The sequence below is a fragment of the Leuresthes tenuis genome, unplaced genomic scaffold, assembly GCF_036924035.1.
Source record: "Leuresthes tenuis unplaced genomic scaffold, fLeuTen1.0.hap1 SCAF_4, whole genome shotgun sequence".
In the NCBI taxonomy this organism is placed as follows: domain Eukaryota; kingdom Metazoa; phylum Chordata; class Actinopteri; order Atheriniformes; family Atherinopsidae; genus Leuresthes; species Leuresthes tenuis.
Genome location: NW_027325358.1, coordinates 25892065 through 25914287, shown reverse-complemented (window position 1 = coordinate 25914287; position 22223 = coordinate 25892065). Strand labels below are relative to the sequence as shown.

Genomic DNA, 22223 nt, shown 5'->3' with positions numbered 1-22223 from the left:
AAAGTTTAAACATGGAGAAACTCACGGGCAGAGTTACACATTTGTTCTCACTGAATTTAATGTTCAATAGAAAAAGAGGGATTATGTGTTTGAGAATTAAACTTCTCAAATATAAACTTTCTTCTTTACTTTGTTCCTTGTTCTTCTTAAAATCACTGTTTTCTTTACATACAGTCACCGTTTCATCGTATATTTTTCTTTCAAATAATATTATTAAGCAAGTATATGGGACACGAGAGAGCTGTGGATGAGTGGTGTCATTTAATCCACTCTCTCGCAATACAATTATACATTAAGAAAGAGGAGCATGCAAACATATCACTGCACTTTGCAATATACACTCCCAAACTATACAGAATCTGATAATGCTGAAAATGCATTTCAGCATTTATTTCATGTAGATGATACAGATGAAAGAGCTGGTATTTCATTCCTCATGCATTGTCCATGTTTGACATCGACTGGAATCTGAATGTCTTTTGGACGAGCAGCGAGTGCAGTGGGAGTTTTTTTTATTTTTTTTATTTTTTTTTATTTCAAAGGTTACTCTGCTTATCGAGATTCCAAAGATTTGTTGTGAATTCAAGGTGAAAACACTTGCAGGGTTGTGAAGGTTAGTCATGAACTGCTTATATTCAACGTGTTTTATCAAAATTAGAACTGGCGAGTGACACTCATGTAACCATTAGACATCCTGAGTTCCATTTTAGTCAAGACCATGATAAACTCTGAAGATTAGCCAAGTTCATGTGTAGTTGGTGCAGCAAGTTGACTGCTTCTGGTGAACAAATTCAACCACAGAGGATATATTATCCCTCTTGAATACTGAATGAACAAGACTTATTGTCATTGCTTTGCAAAATGTGACAACTATGAAAGAAAGTATCTTTGCTTGAGCCATTTCTGCTAACTTTAACCCAAATAAGTCTCAGCTACTAGCAAAGTATGCAGAAGATATCTGACATGAGAACTGTAAATATGAGTTAAACAAGCCATATTTACATGCAGAATGATAACTTGTCAAAAGTGACTCAATGTCCAATTTATGTCTACAGTTGCATTTCGTTTAAGTTGTATTTGAGAACGTTCTTATTTTGCACATAAAGCAGCTGAATGAAAATGTCTCAGGTTAGAATGCAGAAGTTGTAAAATGGCCTCAGTTTTTTGTCCACTCTCTGCCACGCGACTTTCAAACAAGTTCATCATCTGTGTTATGTTCTATTTAGTTCAGCTGCTGCTCTTTCATTTATGATGTCTCCCTCCAACCTCTTGTAGTGCAGTTTTAACTGACAACTAGAGCTTTTTAGCATTAAAGACTCTTTTTTCCACTTTTAATGTGGAAGTTGAAATACAGATTGACTCAAATGGGCAAAGCATTTCTCCTTTGAGGCTAAGTACACATAATCGCTTCTATTTTAAAATACCCTTTGAATTCAACCTTTAATCACAATCGTGTATACTGATGTAGAAACTAATTCAACAATTTACAAGTAACCCTGAAGAACAAACAAACTCCTTCTTTACAAGAGTACTGTAAACTCTGGAAAAACTGACATCTGCTTTAATTAAGCTGCAATCAATTTTAAATCAAATGTCTTGTTTGAATTAAATTGTTACCACCCTGTCACACAGCCCAGTACACACTTTTATGTTTCAACACACACACACACACACACACGCACACACACATGCACTGCACTTAACCAGCTGGTTCAAGGTGCAGGGTAATTTGGGAGGTGTGCTCGGGCATGGTCTCTGTCATTACTTTGGTTTAATAACATTATTTCAGTACTGTGATTGAGTGTGCTCACTAACACACACAGACACACACACACACACACACGGAGACAAAGACAAAGTCTCACTGGCCCTCAGCAACCCTCAGGAAACCTGTACTTTAAAGAGTCCAGAGGTGCACCTCATTTTTCTTGCCGTCTCTTCCAAACTGCAACAATAGTCGAGCCTCTGGCTTTGTGGGACTACGCCTGCTTAGGCTCTGAGAACAGACAGACCACTTTTTTATTGTATCCACGTCTGCTGTCCAGAAGAGTAAGTGTTGTGTTTTTATATTCAGTCCATTGATTCCATTAAAGTGTCAGCGGTGTGTTGGGCATTGAAGGTCACAGACCTTTATCTGAGTCATTTCTTGGTCTCTGAACTGTGCTTTGACCCCTGTGGGTGTGAGCTGAGCCCTTCCGTGCCTGTTTGAAAAATGTGTTAGAATTAACTGTTCTCTTTGAGTTATGCAGCTTGGGAGCATTTTCTTTTGTTAACTAATGTTCTCAGTTCAGTTTAAAGCAATGTTCCATATTCAGTAACTTTGCCCTCAAAACATTACCAAACATTAACTAAAGCCTGACTAACATGAGATTTTTAAGGTTCTGTAAAGAAGATATTTTTTTAACTTTTAAGTAAACTTAACAGTTAATTTAGGATATGGAAGTTTCCACATTACTCTAATTTATGTTGTATGTTTGACCATGACTTTCCTTTAAACAAATGCAATTTCTATGCACGACAGTCCATACGTTTTCAAAAGAAATTTCCGGAGGGGCTGCATGTCCACAACACTGGTTCTTTTCCGTAATACTTTAACATATAAATCTGACAAGGTTGGACCAAGTAACACGTCCATATCAATTTCAACACAGCACAATTGTGAACTGCTGCAGTTACATTAATGGGCAGCCATGCGTTGGTTTGGATATATGATCAGCTGTTCAGAAGAAAGTCACAACACTGAATAAACAAATAACAGCATCTTCACCAGCAAACTCCCCACCCACAGTGTTTTTATCTATGCTAATTAGCTGCAGCACTAACTTTTTTTCTAAGCATTTGAGACAGTTGAAAAAGAGAAAACTGTTTGAGCTGAAGCTGAAGTTTCTGCTCTCTGTCTGACCACATATCAGTGTTTCAGCTGTTGCAATCCACTGCCATTAGTTTACCACAAAGCTCCATTTTTGTTATTATGATTAAAAAAAAATCATATGGCAGACAGCATTTTGTTATGAAAAAATTGTAACTTGAGGACCTGCAGAGTTTTGTGTGATGATGGAGCATCTTTTCTGACAACCCAATGCGACGTTGCACAGATCTCATATGAATTGTTATAGCGACATGAGATGTTGCTGTCATAAAACTGTAAAGGACTATTACATCACAGTCTTATAACTGAAGTCTAGTGTGGACACTCTCCATTCTTGTATGTTTTGCAAATACTATGGCTCTTTGCCCCATTTTCACAGTCATATCTGAATGAAGGGTGTGTAACAGTGAAGTAAACAATGCATGAATGACCCTAATGCCATTGTCTTAACAGCTAGACAAAGCCATCAGTTTTGTGTATCCTATGTGTTATTATGCCACATAAACAGTACAGTGATAAACAAATGTATTGCTGCTGCTAAATGGTGCAAATTCAGAAAGAACTGTGAGTTTTTCAACTGCCAATAACAAAAAAAAAAGCCTAGTCCAAACCCAAACATCAGGGCCAATACAACCAGAGTGTGCATCCTGTCTTCGTCTGGTGGTCGATATCTAATTAAAACAGCAGATGTGTGTGTTGTCGGTATGTGTGCATACATAAGTGTGTGTGTTGTATAGTCTGTTTTCTTGTCATTTCACAGTGAGAATAAAGCTATAGGTCACCACAGCTGGTATCCCCAGGGTATTTGTCAGTGACCCCCTTGCACACCACACAACACACACACACACACACACACACACGCACACACACGGGCTCAGAGAAAGGGAAACACAGAATCTTAAAAATGTCAGCCATCTGCAGTTATAACACTATCATCTCTATCAGTAGCACACCTACATTTACGGCCAACATGGCATCATTTTTTCATCCTTAGGCAACAGATGGGTTGTTCAAAGAAAACAAATGCTGAGGTCCATTACTTTGTTAGTATTACTGATTGTGTTTACAGTGCTCATGATCTTGCAGATACACACACAAATGTCTCAGGGCTGAATATGGAAACTGCCCCAGTGTGTTTGTTTGAAAGTAAGAGGGAAGCTGCAATATTTTTGTTTTAAACTGCATCTGCTTCTAATTTCTCTTTTGTAACCGTTGGCTCTCTTTCTCCTAATTCTGAGCTACCTCTCTTCTTCTTCTTCCATCTTTCTCATATTCTGGTTCCCCTCTTCAAACTCTCTCAGTTATCAATGTGAAAATCTGTCTCTCCTCTCTATCTTCACCCCTTTTTCATTATCACTGAGAGTGTGTCTCTGATTGAACTCCATTTGAGATGACTCTCTTTGCTCAGCCCTATTGTAAATTAATATGGGGGGATGTGGGCGCTTTGATGTAGCACTGACAACCCCCTACATCCCATCATGAGACACAAAGCCATCTGTCCTAAAATTGCCACACACACACATATGCACAAATTCCTCATTGACTTGTATCCACAAGCACTCTGGATGGACCTGATAGGCTGTTAAATCCATAAAAACACACAAGCAGATGGAACAACAGGGGAGAGAAAACTCTGTAGTGTGTGTTTGGATCTTGTCTCACTAGAATGAAGAGACAAAGGGAGACAACTCGCCCACCTGCTAGCACACCACACATGTAGACCAGTCCGATCCTGAGGGCACCATGGACCATTTCTAAAGGGACGCCCACCAGCAGTTGCATGGCCATATTCAGGCTCAAATGTTCAATCCTGTAATACACAAACACACACATATGTACTGTTAGGGTTAGTGGGTCAAAACCAGATCCATATTCAGATGTGTGATAAAAATTACTAAAAATACACTTATACTGTGAGATCACTTCCATGAACTCAACAAATTGTTTATCCTTTTAAAGAAAATTAACAAAGGTATTCATAGTACAATTACTTATAAAGAAATAAAGATAAAATCAACTTTGTGTTGTCATCTAAAACAAGATGACAAGACCAAAACCCTGTGTGCCTGAAGCAGCCTCACTGCATTATACTGCCCACACTGTGCTGAACTGTGGGAACTGTAATTTTCAGATAGAAAGCTTTTTTCTTTTTCTTGACCAAACAAAATAAACACCCAGCCTCAGTTTTGATTCATCGGAACAAAGACTTAAAAGAAAAAGTCCCTGACAGTCAAGCTTTTATGTGCGAGCAAAGCTGTTTTCTCAGGGCGATGGCACTGAAGTGCACTATGACAACCTCACAACAGTATTTCTAGATACTTTAAGCCCAGAAGAGGGTTAAAAGTACCAAGCATGGTTGATGCATTTTTAAAAATTAGATTTTAAGGAAAAAGTTTCATATCCCTTTGGTGGTTAACAATTACCACAGACAAAATAAATTTTTACAGTTGTTAGCCATAAAATGGTAAATGGTAAATGGACTTGTACTTGTACAGCGCTTTTTTAGTCTAACTGACCACTCAAAGCGCTTCACTACATGCCGCATTCACCCCACTCACACACACTCATACAGCACGTCTTAAGATACACATAACTACGTGTTGGTAGTAAAATGAGGTTAGATGTAAGTGTATGTGATGTGTATTCGGGTTATGATTTGAGTCTGAATTGGAATAAAATACTATGAAAATACTGTGAAATACTGTAACAAAAATAAATATTGTAACAAAAATAAATAAATAATCAGTTGATGGGCTTCAAGGGGAGCTTTACATAAAGCTTCCCTTGGCAAAGCAAATATGTTTGGCATAAAAGGTATTCAGATTACAATTCTGCTGCCATCCATAATGCTGGACAGGAAAAGGGGAAGAAAAAAAAGGAATAAAATACAATGAAAATTTTCAATAGAAAGTTTACAGAACCCAGACATCATCATTTAATATCCTGTTTAATGACCAACTTCTTTTTACCGAAGATGTAGTTCCTATAAGAACTGTTAAGAACATCGTGGTCAGCCAATTGTTACCCGAACAAGGCTGCTGCAGTTTTTCAGTGCTGCATGCAAAATGAATAAACAAACGGAATTCTGCTCATTTCCATTGTATTGGGATTGTGACGGAAGTCTCATGTAATCTGTGCACGATTATTCACTTAGTCTTTCATAATCTTAAATGTCAGAAGATTGTGTTCTGAAAGCTTTGGAAAGGAATCTGAAGGTGATTTCTTTGAATGTATTAATTTTCCCAGCCAACACTTTTAATGCAAGGAAGTTAAAAAGGGCACAACTGCAAGAAATCTTCACATCTGACAAGTTGGAATTAGCAAATATCCCCCAGATGACAATCATTTCTCAAACTGTTGCTTTTTAAGTTTCCGATTACTGCAACAGCAAATCTTTTTGGTTTAAAGATATGCTGGACCAACTGCTGGACATTTAGAACAGGAATGTAGCTGTTAAAAGGTCCAGAAAGTCCAGTACGTAGACTCATCTACTAGGAAGCAAAGTTGTAAAAGATGCAGTCTGGAGGATGTGGCTTCCAAAAATATTTCAAAATTTGATTTGTCTGATCACAGAACAGTTCCACTTTGCCTCAGTCCATTTTAAGGGAGCTCTGGCCCAGAGAAGAAAGCAGCATTTGTGGATCATATTCCCATGTGGTTACTGCTTTGCATGATACAGAGAAATGTGTTCACAGAAAGGTATTTCTTGAAGTATTCTTGAGCCCATTCAGTGAGTTCCATGACATAATCATTCCTATTGTTAATGCAGTGCTGCCTGTGGGCCTGAAGGTCACAGATATCCAATATCTATTTTCTGCTGTGTTCCTTGTGTCTCCAGATTCTCTGAATATTTAGATATAAGTACATACAGTACATATGATAACATAAATTATTATATGTACTGTAGACCATGGAATATTCAAAGTCTTCATAATTCTATATCAATGAGAAATTATTCTGAAATTGCTTCACAGTTTTAGATGTAAGTTTTTTAGATGTATGTTCTGCCTATTTTTACTTCTGAGAGTCTCTGCCTCTATAAGGTGCTCTTTTATACCTAAACATTTTACCAACCTGTTGCCATTTAGCCGCTTTAGTTGCAAAATGTTTCTCCAGCTGATTCCTTTCAGTAATACCAACTTTTCCAGTCTTTTCTCGCCCCCCCAAACAACTTTTTAGAGACATGTTGCTGGCATCGAATTCCAGATGACTTCATATTTCTATGGAATTGCAAAACATGTCACTGTCAACATTTTATATGTTTTCTGTTGAGAATAAAATGTTGGATTCTGAGATTTGCAAAGGCTTGCATTCTGTTTTCATTTGTCTTGACCTTTTTTTTGGAATTTGGGTTATATATAAAAAGACCCAGAGAGGGAAAATGGGGCGAGTGGATCTTCATAGTTTCCACAATTTGTCTTTGGAGCCAACTTCTGCACTCAGATTTTGATTACAGTTGCAAAGCTGGTGACATGATTATATGATCTGTGCTGTGTGTGTGCAGCTATTGAACTTAAAGTGCCCCAAAATAACAACAGATTTAGTGCATTTTACTGCAGGATTTAGCACTTGTTTACTGACACTTTATTTTCCTATGTGGCTACATAATAGATTAAAAACACCCATATCCACCAATAGGGCCTTCTACGTCTGCCAACAAATGCAAATATCCTAACTTTCTGCACTTCAGGAGGCAGTTATATCTTAACGATTTATATATATGCAAAATTCCAAATAAAAGTTACAATGTGTTGCCAAATCCCTCTTGTGGGCGTGTGATGATTAAGAGGAAACACAGTCAACTCTGGCACCATACAATAATGAAACATAAACAGTGAATCACTGTTATGTTTACTTTTATGAAAGCATAAACTGTAAAGTGTCTCCATCCATAAAAGAGAATTTTGCATACATTTTGAGGTTTTTGCCAGGAAAAAAATATCTTGTCCATTAAATAGTTTGAGTGTAACTGCACCTTTTTCCTCACTGAATTTCAACAATATTGGAAACATAGCAATATTAGAGGGGGCAAGCTGATTGACCAAGGGTTCACAGGACTGGGTCTCAGTGCACAGCCACCCCACGTGTACAGAGAGATACCACTTGAGTCCAGGAATATCCACGAGAGTGGGAGAGAGTAAACACACTAAAGCAGAGCATCAACTGGAGGCCACACAGACTGTGTGAGAAGTAATTTCAGGCTGGAAATGAATTCTTTATGGAACACTGAGACTGCCACTGTGTGTCTGCGATGGGAAAAAACCCGGAGTATCTCGAGCTTTGCCACACTCGCCAAGTATCTTCTACACCTAGCTTGTGCTAATCTTTTATTGTAGCTTGTGCTAGATTCTCATTATTTTAGCAGTTCCTTAGAGCACATTCAAATTAACTGTAAAGCCCAACCTGCAAGTAGTCCAGATTGGGTTCTCCAGAGTTCCACGCAGAACAGACTGCTCTGACCTTGCCTTTCTGAGGCTGTAGGTGGTGCTCTGCAAATTCAAAACGGAAATCCTCGGCTATACTGTTAATAGCTTAATTTCCTTGTGATATGCCTAGTAGCATAAAAAAAATTGTCTAAAGGAAAAAAACTTTACTTTTATCAGAAGGAGACTTTAAAGTCTGGTCATAAAGTCATAAACCAAAGAGTGATTGCATTGTGGCTACGTCCAGCCTGTATATAAAATCTATGGATGGAAGTTGTTTTCCACACTTGGCAAAAACAAATTGGATCTTCTTAAAGGAGAATGAGAAGATCAATTCTTTGACAAATAACATAAGAATGTGGTCAGTTTGATGCTATCACTTATTTCAGACTCGGTCAGAGTGCAGTGTGGCGGGTTTTATTGTAGCACTTTTTCACTTGCTGGTCACACTGCATACAGACAGAAATATTCATATACAGCCACAGATGTACACACACACACACACAAATAAAAACATCAACAAAAAATGTGTGGCTGCTGCAATAAGAGAGGGATACTAGAGCTGTAGACAAAAACGCTCACACACTCGCTCCCCGTGCCCTCCGTGTCCTTCCAGCCAAACCTCAGTCAGCAGCTTAGACACATTTGGGTGTCACAGCAGAAACAAAAAGGAAAGCAGCAAGCTTATCTCCTTCTCCCACCCTCTCTCCATCTCTTTAACCAGTTTCTGTTTTCTCTGTCTGAATTATTCTTTCATCGGTTTCTGCAAATATTAAAGACATGACAAAAACAGAGAGAAACAAGGGTGACTCTTTCAGGAGTCTCCTTTTTCCTACCCACTCCGCTGTTAAAGAAAACATACCAGCAAATGCATGCATTCCCTGAACAAACATCCAAGAAATAAACATTAAAAAGGCAAATAAGCCCACACATACAATTCCTCCAACACAGACAATGAAAACAAGATAAAAACTATTATCTTTTCAGTTTGAAACAACCCCACTGCCTCAGATATAATGCTGGCACAGAGCATCATTACAGTGATCAGAGAGAGACAATGGGGCATATTGATTAGCTGGGAGAAGCCTGTCCAACTGCACAAGGACAACTCCACTCCGGTGAACAGCGGCTATCTATTTCTACACTGCTAATGAGGCAGTGAGGAGTTGGCTGTGCGGTTGGGCAGATCTGTGGATGCCAAAAAGAGGTCCTTTTGTGCTCAGATCACTAATAGTCTTTTAGGCACTCAAAAAAAGTGTTAGCTTTACTTTACTAGCTTTACTAACTGGATGCAGCTGCTTGGTACTGCCATCTGCAAAGAATGAAATAATTCTTGTAAAAACTATATGATGTAACTTTACTTCTCATAAAGGACAACTTTCGACCATGATATTTAGAACTGGGCAAGCAGAGGACAAATACATTTAATGCAGAGAAACCAAGGAGAAAGAGATAGACAGCTTGCATGATGCTGCGCCGAGGGACGTTTTGAGGCTGATATGAACATCCTGTTTTAGTGTAGAGAATTGAGAGGATCAGCGAAGCTGAGCAGTTGATGGGATTACATGGTCTGTGGATGTGTGTAAAACAGAGAGAGGGTTTGAGTGTGTTTATGTGTGAGTGTGAGAAAGTAGGCAAAAGTGAAATGGAAACAGTCACTTCTAATGTGAGCACTATGCAGCAAAGTACTCATTTAATCCCGATATTTAATTGAGGACAGTAAAGAGAACAGTCTGAAACGTAAAAAGATTGTGAAAAATTTGTCTTTGGAAAATGATGTGCTTATTTTGAATTTGATGCCAGCATGTGACAAAAAAGTTGGGAAAGGGGCAAGTTTAACACTGGGTTTCATAGCCTCCTCCTTATATAACACTCTGTAAGTGTTTGGGAACTGAAGAGACCCACTGGTGTAGGTTTGAAGGAAAAATGTCATCCTGTTGTTTGTTGTAATGTTTGGTAATAAATAATAATAATGCTGATGGGCTGGGGCAAATAAAATTAATTTGTTTCTGGGTGGGGTGTGTTGGAAATCCAACTACAGAATATCATGAAAAGAGCCAATAAAATCTATTTTTTAAATTAAAAAAATCTATTTTGCTTGTTAAACATTCACCTCACCTGAGCCTCTGACCAGAACAAATAAATCACATATATGTACATAAAGTACATGTATGTAATTTTAGACTTTGCAGATGTGATTTGAATTACAATTTGGTAACTAAACTACTTATATCTCACTTTAATTGTGCCCAGAAACATATTTTTATGTATGCTTAAGGTGAAATAGACTAAGTAATCAGCTCATACAACAGGCACACTTCCTAAAGAAGAGAAGAAGAGTTCAACTGTCAGGCCTGATTAGCTAGGAGCACCAGTAAGGTGAAAGACAACTGTGGTTCAAACCTGATCAAAAGCTCGAGGGAAAAGCAAAGACAAAATCAAGTCACAAAGTAATCTGGATTTAGCTTCAAACAGAGCTTTACATTCCCATAGTTCCTTTTCCCCAACCATTTCCCCCAAAAATCCAAATAATTCCAGTGTGTTCCTCGGCAATCGGTGCATGTTAAACAGCCCAACTCCTTCCTTTTCTCCTTCAATCGTTCCTGTTTTTTGTCTTTTCACCATACACTATCATCCCTGCTACATTTTTCCTCTTGAGGCTAAGCGTTCTCCCAAGAAGCCACTCTATTACTTCTCTTTATTGGCTCACACTACATTACTCGCAGTCATAATTAAACCAGGATGACACAACCTGAACTGACTTTTCACAAGAGAAGAAGAACTACTGCAGGCTTTATCCAATTATTCATTAAATCATAAGTTATATAAAAGATATTTGAGTGTTCCATTAGCACCACTATTTTTTTTTTGTTTTGTTACACTAATAGTCCAAAAATAATCACTTCTTTGATAGTATAACACTGGAGGTATCCAAAAAGAATATTTAACCCTTGTTGATTTGCTTTGTAATTTAACACACCCTGATGCATTGTGACCCACCAGTTCTCACCAATTTTTCTTATCCATCATTGCTTAGTATGTGTCACAGAACAATATCTTCTGCATTGCTTTATAGATTAAACTGTTATGTGACTAGCTCTGAGTCATTTTAGCCTTTCAAATGGCATAAGCCTAAAACGCACCAGGCCTCATGTTTAAATACATCCACCCATTCATTTTGAATCAGTAGGTGTATCCAAAATTTTTAATGGAACTGTAGTAACCACGCCTAATTTGCACTCATCAGTGCTTAATTTCTCCACAATGGTGCTACAAACATGTTAAAAAAAATTATAATTTGATAATCTGATGTCAAAACCCTTCTCAAGATCCAAAAATCTGTATGTTGACAGGATCCCGACATGCAGCATGACACAATACACTATATACCCGATTTGAACTCACCCAGTATGCATGAAAATGTAGCTGAGGTACCTCCAGGCTTGGGCTCGTAGTTGGGGGTGGTAAGGTAGGGGGCTCTTTAAGAAGGATGGGCTGGACACTTGCAGAACCATGCGTTCCAGCTGGATTCCATAATACATGAACGCTGCTACCTGACAGAGAACAGAAGAAACACCTCAAGGTTTGAAGGAGTAATGCTTTGGTATACACACTAGTCAATGTACATAAAAACAAATTAATTCATTTCTGTAATGAGATGAAAGTTGAGCACAAGCTTTAGATTCAACGTCTTGTTAATAGTCATGTCGACTTGAACAGGAAAAACACCACAGGTGTAAAAAAAATAAATCAGTCACTCTTTCTAATGGCAGGTGACTGTTTAAAGTAAGTAAGATTTCAGGTTGCTGTTGTCTGAGTGCCCTCCTCATGATGCTCCATACATTTTTAACAGATGACAGATCTGGACAGCAGGCAGACCAGTTGATTACTCACACTGTGTTCATGAAGTCATATTGTAAATCATGCAGGCATACTGACATTGACCTGATGAAATAACCACGGACCTCCTAAGAAAAGAAAAGTTACATATGTCTCTCCAAAATTCCAATATATGCCTCTGTATCAATGATATTTTCACACATAAGCTACCAATGCCATGGGCACCAACTCACCCCCATACCATCACAGATGCTGGCTTTTGCACCTTTGTCTTTTAACTGCTTAGATGGTCTTTCTCATCTTTGATGCACAGAACCAGATGTCAGTTCTTTCTCAAAAGAAGCTGAAACATGGACTCATCTGACTACAGAACACATATCCGATTGTCTTTCTGGCCTTCTGAGATGAGCTTGTGCCCAGAGCAGAGTGTCTAAGCAGAGTGTTTATATATGGTTTTCCCCTTGTGTGATAGTTTCAGGTTACATTTCTGAATATAGCAGCAGAGTGTGTTGATTGAAAATGTCTTGAGCCTGAGCCAATGAAACAACTGATCATGGTGACATGTTGGCTTCTGCCTTTAAACAGTGAGATTTCCCCGGAACTCTTTTCATAATATTATGCACTGTAGATGTTGAAAGACCAGAGCTTTTTGCAATATCACATTAAGAAATATTTTTTGGAACTTACTGATGATTCTCTGACTGAGTTTGGCAAAAAAAAAAGGTGATCCATGACTCACCCTTACGTGGAAAGACTAACCCTTTGGTGGATGCTTCTTTTATACTCAATCCTGGCACCCTTACCTATCACCAGTTAAAAGGGAACTCCGGTATTTTTAAACCTAGACCTTATTTCTGGCATGAAATACATTTATCTACTCACCGAGAACAGTTTGGCGAAAGTCAGTGTCCTTCGGAAGATATTTAGATAACTCGCGATCCATATAACGGAGTGAACAGGGCTTAGACCAGGGATGTCAAACTCCGGTCCTCGAGGGCCGCTGTCCTGCAGGTTTTAGATGCTTCCCTGCTTCAAAGCAGCTGAATCAGATCAATGCATAATTAGCAGGCTTGTGCAGAACTTAACAATCTTTCGAAGAGATCAATTTCATCTGAATCAGGTGTGTTGAAGCAGGGAAGCATCTAAAACCTGCATGACAGCGGCCCTCGAGGACCGGAGTTTGACATCCTTGGCTTAGACGATGCAGCCTCTAAATAAGGCATTATCTTATTTGACAAATACTTTAAGACGAATGAATGAACAAACATGTACTATAGTTCTGTTAGCTAATAGGTGCTGTTATTTCGCTACTTGCAGGTATAGGAGAGCTAACGGAAGGATTTCTACACAGGCACTCTACTGGGACCACTTCATCCACACGCCCCCCTGGAGCACAGTTTATTTACTGCTCAGTGACAGTCGACAAACTTCACATGGAGTTTGCTACTGATAGTTTTGTGCAACATGGCAGGATATTTATCAAATTTTGACAACGTGAACGACAATTTTGAGTAAGATGGACGTTCTTACCGGAGTGAATGAGCTGTGCTGCAGCCATGCGTGTCGATGAAGTCGATGAAATAGTACGCGTTCGTTCATTCATTCATCTTAAAGTATTGGTGAAATAAAGACAGATAATGTCTTATTTAGAGGCTGCATCGTCTTTACCATTATATGGATTGCGAGTTATCTAAATATCTTCCAAAGTATGCCGACTTTCGCCAAACTGTTCTCGGTGAGTAGATAAACGTATTTCATGCCAGAAATAAGGTCTAGGTTTAAAAATACGGGAGTTCCCCTTTAAGTAATTAGATTGTAGAAGCAGCCAGAACTTTGTCACTTTGCCCCTTCAACCTGTTTTTGAGCAAGCTGCTGGCAATAAATTTTAAAGTGAATTGAATTTTCTAAATATAACGAAGTTGGTTGGTGAGCTGAAAATCTTGCTTTGGTCTTGTATCTAATCAGTAAAAGTTCAAACAGAGAAGACAGATATTTAGAAGTTTTTAATGCATCCATTTTAGGACATTCCCCAACTTTTCTTGAAACGTATCTTGTTGTCTTGTTCAGAAGTTAAGCTTTATATTTTGTCTCTTCTAAAACAATTTACCTCAGCAATGGTGATAGCCAGGATGAACCAGGGAGGAGGACAATATGTGTAGCTGTCAAAGTACCACTTGCGGTCGACCTCACGGGGCAACGTCTCATAGGCCACATGACGGACAAACCGCTGGGACAGTCCCAAGCCAGCCTCATCTCTGAGACTGCAGCCTTTTAGCTGCCTGCTCCCCTGCAGAATGGCCCTGCGGAAACTATTGGAACGCTTGTTGCTCATCTGGGAAAAAAGAGGCAGGACAAGGGAGGAACAGGAAAGGGGCAGATATGAGGAAAAAGGGAGGATAGAGAGGGAAGAAGAGATGGATCAAGGACATGTTAGAGATTATAGCTTTAATATATACCGTACAAACTCCAACCAACCTTTAACCTTTCTTTTTTTTTTTAAAGATTTGCACTACACCTCTTGTTTAACCTTACTTTCTAATGCATTTGCCTTTTCTACACTAAACAATGCTGGAATTTCAGCAGACACTCTGAATACAGGCCACACACACTCCAATCTTCCTCAGTCCCCGCAGATCAAAACACAACTCCCACCTCGCTATGGCAAGAGAATGCCTGTACCATCGCTCAGCAACCAACGCACCCTCTTTACATGTCTCTCTGCCTCTGAGGTCATTTTAATCTCCCCGTGTGTATATCTGTATCTATACTGCATATACATTTTTTCAGGTTTCACAAGTTGTTAATCATTCAAAAGCAATTAATAAGAGACTTGTAAACCTGACTAAACTACCCTTCAGATCTCATTTTGAGGGCATCGATTTTGATTCAGTGTAACCATTTTTCCAGAAACTTTATCACAATTTTCACATTGGTTGACTATCATTTGGTCTACCAACAGTGCAACTTGGGAAATACACTGAATATGCGACATTTAAAAGTCAGAAATCAACTAATCAGGAGACTGAAATGAAAATACAATTCTGTACATCCAACCATATAAAGGAGAACATACATATTAATCCAGTTAATTATTAGAAGAAAAGTGAGCTTAAGTGAATATCTGACTCAACTCAAAGGAAATTACATTGATGTATAAACCAAATAACTTAAATCAACATGCAAGTCATTACACATGATTATTCTGTCATAACATCATTACTGATAAAATGTTTGGTAATGAACCAACAGTTTGGCCAACAGAAAAACCAAACAGAATTCTCATTTAAAAGGAAATATAAATGGGATTTGTCTATGTATTCGACATCTATGAAAAAACAAACAGGTTCACATGGTGAATTTTTTATAGTTCTGATTCTACTATTGTGATAACCCTAAAAGTAACACATAAGGGTTTGACTACAGTTTGCAGGTTTGCAGCAGGCTATTTTAGGACATAGGAGGACAGGAGGTATTCAACCCCAAGAACACTGTGCCTCTTGTTAATCATCGTAGCGGTATCATCACGGAACAAGAAAATTCCACAAGGTGGATAGAATGATGAAGGAGGAGTACTATCTGAATTCTTCAACATCACCTCAAATTATCAGTTAAAATGTTGAAGTTTTTCTTCTCTTTACACCAAAAGTACCATCTTTAAACTGGATTTTCAAATGCACGTACGACCACTAACACAATCCGAATAAATCCTTTCCCAATGCCAGCAGTAGTGTGTTTATCCATGGTGCTCTTGGGAATAGAATATATTCGAAACCGGTCCAGAGACAACTCCCAGGACACAGGCCTGTGATTACATCAAAATGAAGGGATAGCTTTGCACTTCATCCTATGAGCAAACTCATTGCAAGTGTGCTGCAAGATTCAAGCTTGTACATGTGCACAGAAAGAAATAGCACAATGTAAAATCGATGTTTTAACACACATTTATTCTCTATAAAGGAAATAGAACAATTCTAAAAGAGGAGCTACGATCAGTTCCATGAAACTGTTTTTTGTTTGTTTTTGTGCCAATAAGTTGCAACTGATCTGTGAAAAAGGCTTAAAACTGAATTCAAGAAACTTTTATTTGATTTTAAGTATTCAGAAATGGTCAGGAACGTTTGTTGACATGTGCAATACGTTGCAGAGTCAGAATAGAGGTTTTATTGGATAGTGTCACCACTGAGTATTAAACTGTGTAGTATATGACACTTTAGAGTTTTCTAACCATAAATATGTCATTTTTAATATCTAAACCTAACCAGATACATTAATTCTAAACCAAACCATGTACTTCTAATTCCTATTAATACTGTGAGTGGGTGGGAGCAAAGTAGAAAAGTAAGCAGTCAAGGAAGTGGAGAAATTTCAGAACAGTAGAAAATTGTACAGGCTGAAAATTTAACCAGTGATCCCCCATTTAAAAGGGGAAAAGGATCTAACACCAAGCACGAATCTTTCCTTACCCATACATGGCGCTTTTGCCGTACATTAAGAAGAGAAGTGAGCTTTCATACCAACATTTGAGGTCTCATTCTGAAATTGCTGAGTTGTATGACATAACACATCGTCCAAATGAACCATCCAGCTAATAATACGAAATCTGTTTCTCCTCGAGGGGATAAAGCTCATAACAGTGCAACAGGCAGGTTGAATAAGTGAGAACAATAAGCAGGGGTTTCAGTTGCTAGGGAATCAGGTTCCATCTATAATCAGGAAGCGTTACTGACGATGCTTATTCATCTTAACTCAATCTATACAATTACCTAATCTATTACTTTGTTTGTGTCACTGCAACTGCAGGAACCTCAGATGTCAGTTACCAAATATTCTTTTAAGATTGCCAAAATAACCATATATAATGGCAGACTAGTCATAATAAAAGTATAACAGAAAAAGAGAAAGAAACTTGAGATTATCTAATAATGATGGTTATGTAATGAAGCTTTGATTTGTTTCTTTCAAGTACAGATTCTTCGTAACAATAAGATCAAATATAGAAGACGTACTTTGTCCTGAACATCTTGAAAAAGGACCATATCATACTTGATTTTATTTGACTTATTCTGAAAGATAAGAAAGACAAGAAAACACCACAAGCGGAGAATACAATAAGGGGTCTTGTCAAATAAGAAGCTCGATAAAGTTGGCAGATGGTTCTTTAATGACACTCTAGAGATAAAACTGTTTGGAGATCAAACTTCAGAAACAAAGACAATTATTTCAGCCTTAAAATCAGGCCCAGAAAACTGTGGGAAAATGATCACAGGTTACCATGGCCACTCATAGACCGCACAACAAGGCCAAAGCACACATGGACCTCCCTCAGACAGCTTTGCTCCATAAAGACAGTCAATTCTTCTTGTAAAGTGACTGCAATTCCTTTCCTCTTTGTAAGACACAAAAGAAAGAATGGTGTTTTGTGTGTTGTCACACTGCCAAGAGAGGGGAAAGAGAAAGTGAGGAGGTGAAGGAGACAAATGTGTGTTCGGCAAGCGAGGGACAATTTTGTCGTTTGATCAATAGAAAACACAATAAGTGAAGACAGACATTCTTGAGACTCAGACAAAAGGAGCAACAGAGTAAGAAGAAAGTGAAACACAGAGAAGACTCCAATAGAGCAACAGAAGAAGAATTCTTATCTTCATCACATACATATCACACATGCTCAAACAAATGAGATTAAGTTCATGCCTTAATCAGTGCAACACAAGGGAGCTCCCAGCTTCATCTGATTTGTTGGTGTTTTTTTGCAGGTACTTCTGTCTTCTACGGAGTGGCTTCCAATCTGGTTTTATGGCCCAACATATGTGGCCACGAACCGATCACGTTGCAGTTTAGATGTCTGCTCAAATAAGTCTCACCGAAAATTTCAGCTGGGGTTCCTGCTGCCTCTGTGGATCTTCCTTTCACCTAACATGCATGAAAGGAAACGGCATCTGGCGGTTGCAAAATGACTATGGGTATCAGTGTGTGTGTATGGTTGGTAAGGTTGTGCATCTCTGTTTTAGCCCTGTGATGGACTGGCCCTATCACCCCCTGTCAGCTGCATATGTTCCAGTGATGGAAATTTGTAGAGCTTAAAGTTTTAATTTGAGAACACCATGGGTTTTGTTTAGATGGTAATAAGAAGTTTTATATCATGCAAGATCCACAGGAGTAATTTACAGCTTGTAGTGTTGGAGGAAAGACCAGAGTAGTCAGACTCACCTTGGCAGCCTCTTATGGGAATTTATTAACCGGAACAGGATAGAAACATATTACATGGCAGCATTCAAGGAATTCCCAAAGACAGTAGATTGTGGTATCCTCTTACACTTTCTGATAATGCTCTGTGCGTACATGGCCCAATCTCTATCTGACAACACTGTGTCTTAGATTTCTACAGACGTCTTCTGTTGTTGACCTTACCAGAGAACACTCTGACCCTGAACAATATGTAGCATGAGCAGCGGTAAGGCTGAGTGACTGATTATGTGGCGAAGAGTAGATCACGTATCATCAGTATAAAAGTGGAAATTGCCACGAGATACACTTTGATCATGACTGCTCACACCTGAAACAAGCAGCAGTGGTTCAAGGATCGATTCCTGGGGATCTCCCTTTATCATGCTGGAACAACTACATGTGATAGTATCTGCCCACACGAACTGAGATCTGCCACACGGATCATTTTCCCAACATCCAAAAGTATTTCTGAAAAGACAGATTGTGTCAAAAAAAGGTGGTAATACCTTATCTTGGTTGCTGCCTAAGATTCAAAACCTTTTAAAGATGCTGAAGCTGTGCTGTAATTTTTTTTCGAATGCTGGATTGAAAGTTTGATAAGATATTAAAATAAGAAAGGAAACTTGTTGTTCACTTATGAGGGATTGAAGAACCTTGACAGGGCCAGACAGCTATAATTGTTTAAGTCAGCAGGGTCATCCACCAGAAAGAACAAGACGTATGTCTTCATAGAGGGAATTTTCAAGTGTTCAAGGAGAATTTTTTTCAAGTGTTCAAGAAAAGATTAAAAAGATGTGTCAAAGGGGAGCAATAATATCAGCTAGCAGCATTAAAAAGTAACACGTAAAAATAAAGGGAAAAAATTGAGTTTAAGATATATTTATAAGAAATTGAACAAATTTAGATAAATATAAAGACAAAAGGCTGTTTGTTTTTGAAGAGTCAGACAATGTAACAATGCAACAATTTAGATACAGACAGAATATTAGAAAAATATATAAAAAATATAAAAAAAATAATAATTGAAGATGCAGAGTTCTTCTTATCAAGCTCTGTACAGACTGAGGGAACCCTAAAATTAATCAAGTAATGGGAGCACAGATCATGACTGCTATGTTTACATAAAATGAAGGAAGATAAATATGTTGACAGCAAAACTAGAATAGATTTGTAAATCAAATTACACCCATGCAAAGTCTGCTGATGAGGTGAGTGAGGTTTTACAGCCTGTCAAGAACCATACTGCTCTGTGATGAACAGTGTCATACATCTGTAGAAAACTGACAGAGGTGTTCATGTATACAACTTTACCCTATTAATAATTGGTAAGCAGATGGCAACAACAAGCCATTTCCTGATGTGAAATGAAAAACACGTTTTATTCCTAAAGTAAAATCCTAGTTTTAGTCTTAGTTTCTTTAAAACATGTTCAATATGGGACTCGAAAGAAAGATATTCATCGGTTAAGATACCAAAGTATTTATAAAAAGCCACATACTCGAGAGGGGTGCCTTGTGTGGATTTGATAACAAGGAAAAAAGTGATGTCACTTTCTGTGTTTTGTTAGCATTTAGTTCGAGTTTAAGGTTGAGCAAATGTGACTAAATCGTCAGAAAAGCACAATGCAAACAATCAAAGACCAAGGCAACAGTGTTTGCATGACAATAAACAATTGTATTGTCAGCATAAAGATGCAAAGATTCATAAGTAATATTCTGATCCGCATTGTTAACGTAGATCACAAAAAAAGTGGGTCCTGAAACTGAGCCTTGTGGCACACCTCTGGTGAGACAACGAGATGACAGAACTCTGAGTTCCCACTCTCGCCACTCAAAATAGATTGGTGTACTGACAGCTGGATGGGTGGCAGTCCACGTCCTTGCTACGGCTGAGGTGCCCTTGAGCAAGGCACCGTACCCCATGCTCCCCGGACACTGTGATTGGCTGCCCACCGCTCCAGTGAATGGCATCTGTCTCCATGAGCGTGTGACTGTGTGCATGTACATGTGTGTTCAACAGGTGCCAACCTGGATGGGTCAAATGCGGAGGAGTAATTTCGTGTTAACATTCGTGTGTACATGACAATAAAGTAATCTTAATCTTCATCTTAACCACAAAGACAGTTTGAAACCAAAGAAGTCTTTGGCATCCAAAGCTTCAACATCATTTGACATTTTTATGGAGGCAGTTACTCCCACAATTGGGAGATAAAATGTTGATAGAACACAAGTCTGATCATTCACAAGGGGAGAGGTTATCTGCTGACAGAATGAGATGAAATAGTGTAGCAGTTGTGTTGAACAGAAGCCAGAAAGAGAAGGGAACCTGCCTCAGATCTTGTATCATTGCGGCGCATAGTTTTGAGTCCCACTATGTGATTAGATTGTTTTTTTCATGTCACTGTTGATAGACATGTTTGTCATATGCTACGTTATGACAGAAATACTGAATCTTGTCATGCTGTGTTTCAGACACACAGAAAAGCCAACTGTTTGTGGTAAAATGACAAATCTCCGACTGACAACATCTGGAGCTCAAGGAGTGGAAACTATTAAAACCCAACCAGACAACATGATCACCAGTTAAACATGGAAACCTGCTTCACTACCCAAACAGGATCATCCAGGACAGATTAAAAAAAAGCGGTTTACCGCATGGCTGGAGTAGACTACACAGAGGGATGGATGGGCTACCACATAATTATAGGGTCTGCATGTCAGTGGGTGAGTCAGGTATACACAACACGGTCGTGAAAACCTCACAGCTTGTCTCACTGCCATTAAATCATGGATGGCCTGAAATCTCCTCAAACATTAAATCTGAGGTAAATATGTTCAGTCCCTCAAACTTTACGCTCAGTTGGTAATGATCTTGGAAATCTCTCAAAAATATCTCCAAGGCTACAAGGAATCCAGGGTTATCTGATGCTAATCTCTATTTTGATGCTCTGGATAAAAGTGTTACATGACCACTTACGGTCATCATACGGAAATCATGTAATTTGTTTCAGATACTGACTCCAGTGTCTCCACTGTCTCCAGTTGCTCCAAAATACTGCTGCTTTAACTTACTGCTGTGACAAAGAAGCAAATTGCAAATTAACAGCGAAAAAAAACAAAAACAAAAAATTAAATAGAAACAACTGCTGGACTTCTTCGATTGCATTTCGCTGGCGTCTGAAAGGACACAAACAATGCTGCAGCCTGTGTTGTTGAAACACAGGGCTTTTATCCTTTAGCTATGAATGTCTGCTTTGTTAGCTTAGACACTGAGGTTGACAAATAGATGGCAACGATGTTCACTGGCACTGACGTCAGACGCTTGCTGCAAAACATTCGACTTTTTAAATATACCAAAATTGATCAGGAGAAAATTTCCTTATGTGCATGAAATGCCTTTCTCCAAACTGTTACCACAAAAGAAGCGACACAGCTGTCGACACTACCATCTTAAAATGTAGCAGCAATATGATACGCAAAAGATGTCGAGGAGACGAGCAAAATCATGTGTGTTACACAGATTTGACCCAGTTTGGGTATAAAGTAAAGTGGTTGAAAGTGTCAGGATACTTTGGGGTTGTATAAAGCTATTATGGGCTACGTTCTGGCCAGTCGTAATAAAACCAACCTGTCAGAGTGATGTATGAGACAGATAGAAAAAGACATATAGACAAACTGAAACGAGGCAAAGGCACAGATAAAGAGGAAACAGGCAGAAAAGATGAAAAACAGAGATACAGATGTAAAGGTAAAGAGTCGGATAAGATGGAGAGGTACATGGAAGAGTGAGCAGTGATATAAATGTCAACGGTGACGCAGCAGTGAGAAGGCAATTACTGACAATCACGCTGATGGAGGAGCTGTGGT

The 22223-nt window shown here is 38.6% G+C and overlaps 1 protein-coding gene across 3 annotated transcripts in view; it reads right to left on the bottom strand.

Annotated features, from left to right (window-relative positions):
- rhbdl3 (rhomboid, veinlet-like 3 (Drosophila)) overlaps positions 1 to 22223 on the bottom strand; it is a 68992-nt gene that overhangs the window by 6726 nt on the left and 40043 nt on the right. For all 3 annotated transcript variants that reach the window (XM_072383439.1, XM_072383440.1, XM_072383441.1), the window contains 3 exons: positions 14240 to 14464; positions 11698 to 11846; positions 4567 to 4679 (listed from right to left, as the gene is read on the bottom strand). In XM_072383439.1, coding sequence (XP_072239540.1) covers positions 4567 to 4679; positions 11698 to 11846; positions 14240 to 14464 — 487 coding nt within the window. The remainder of the gene's footprint in view (positions 1 to 4566; positions 4680 to 11697; positions 11847 to 14239; positions 14465 to 22223) is intronic.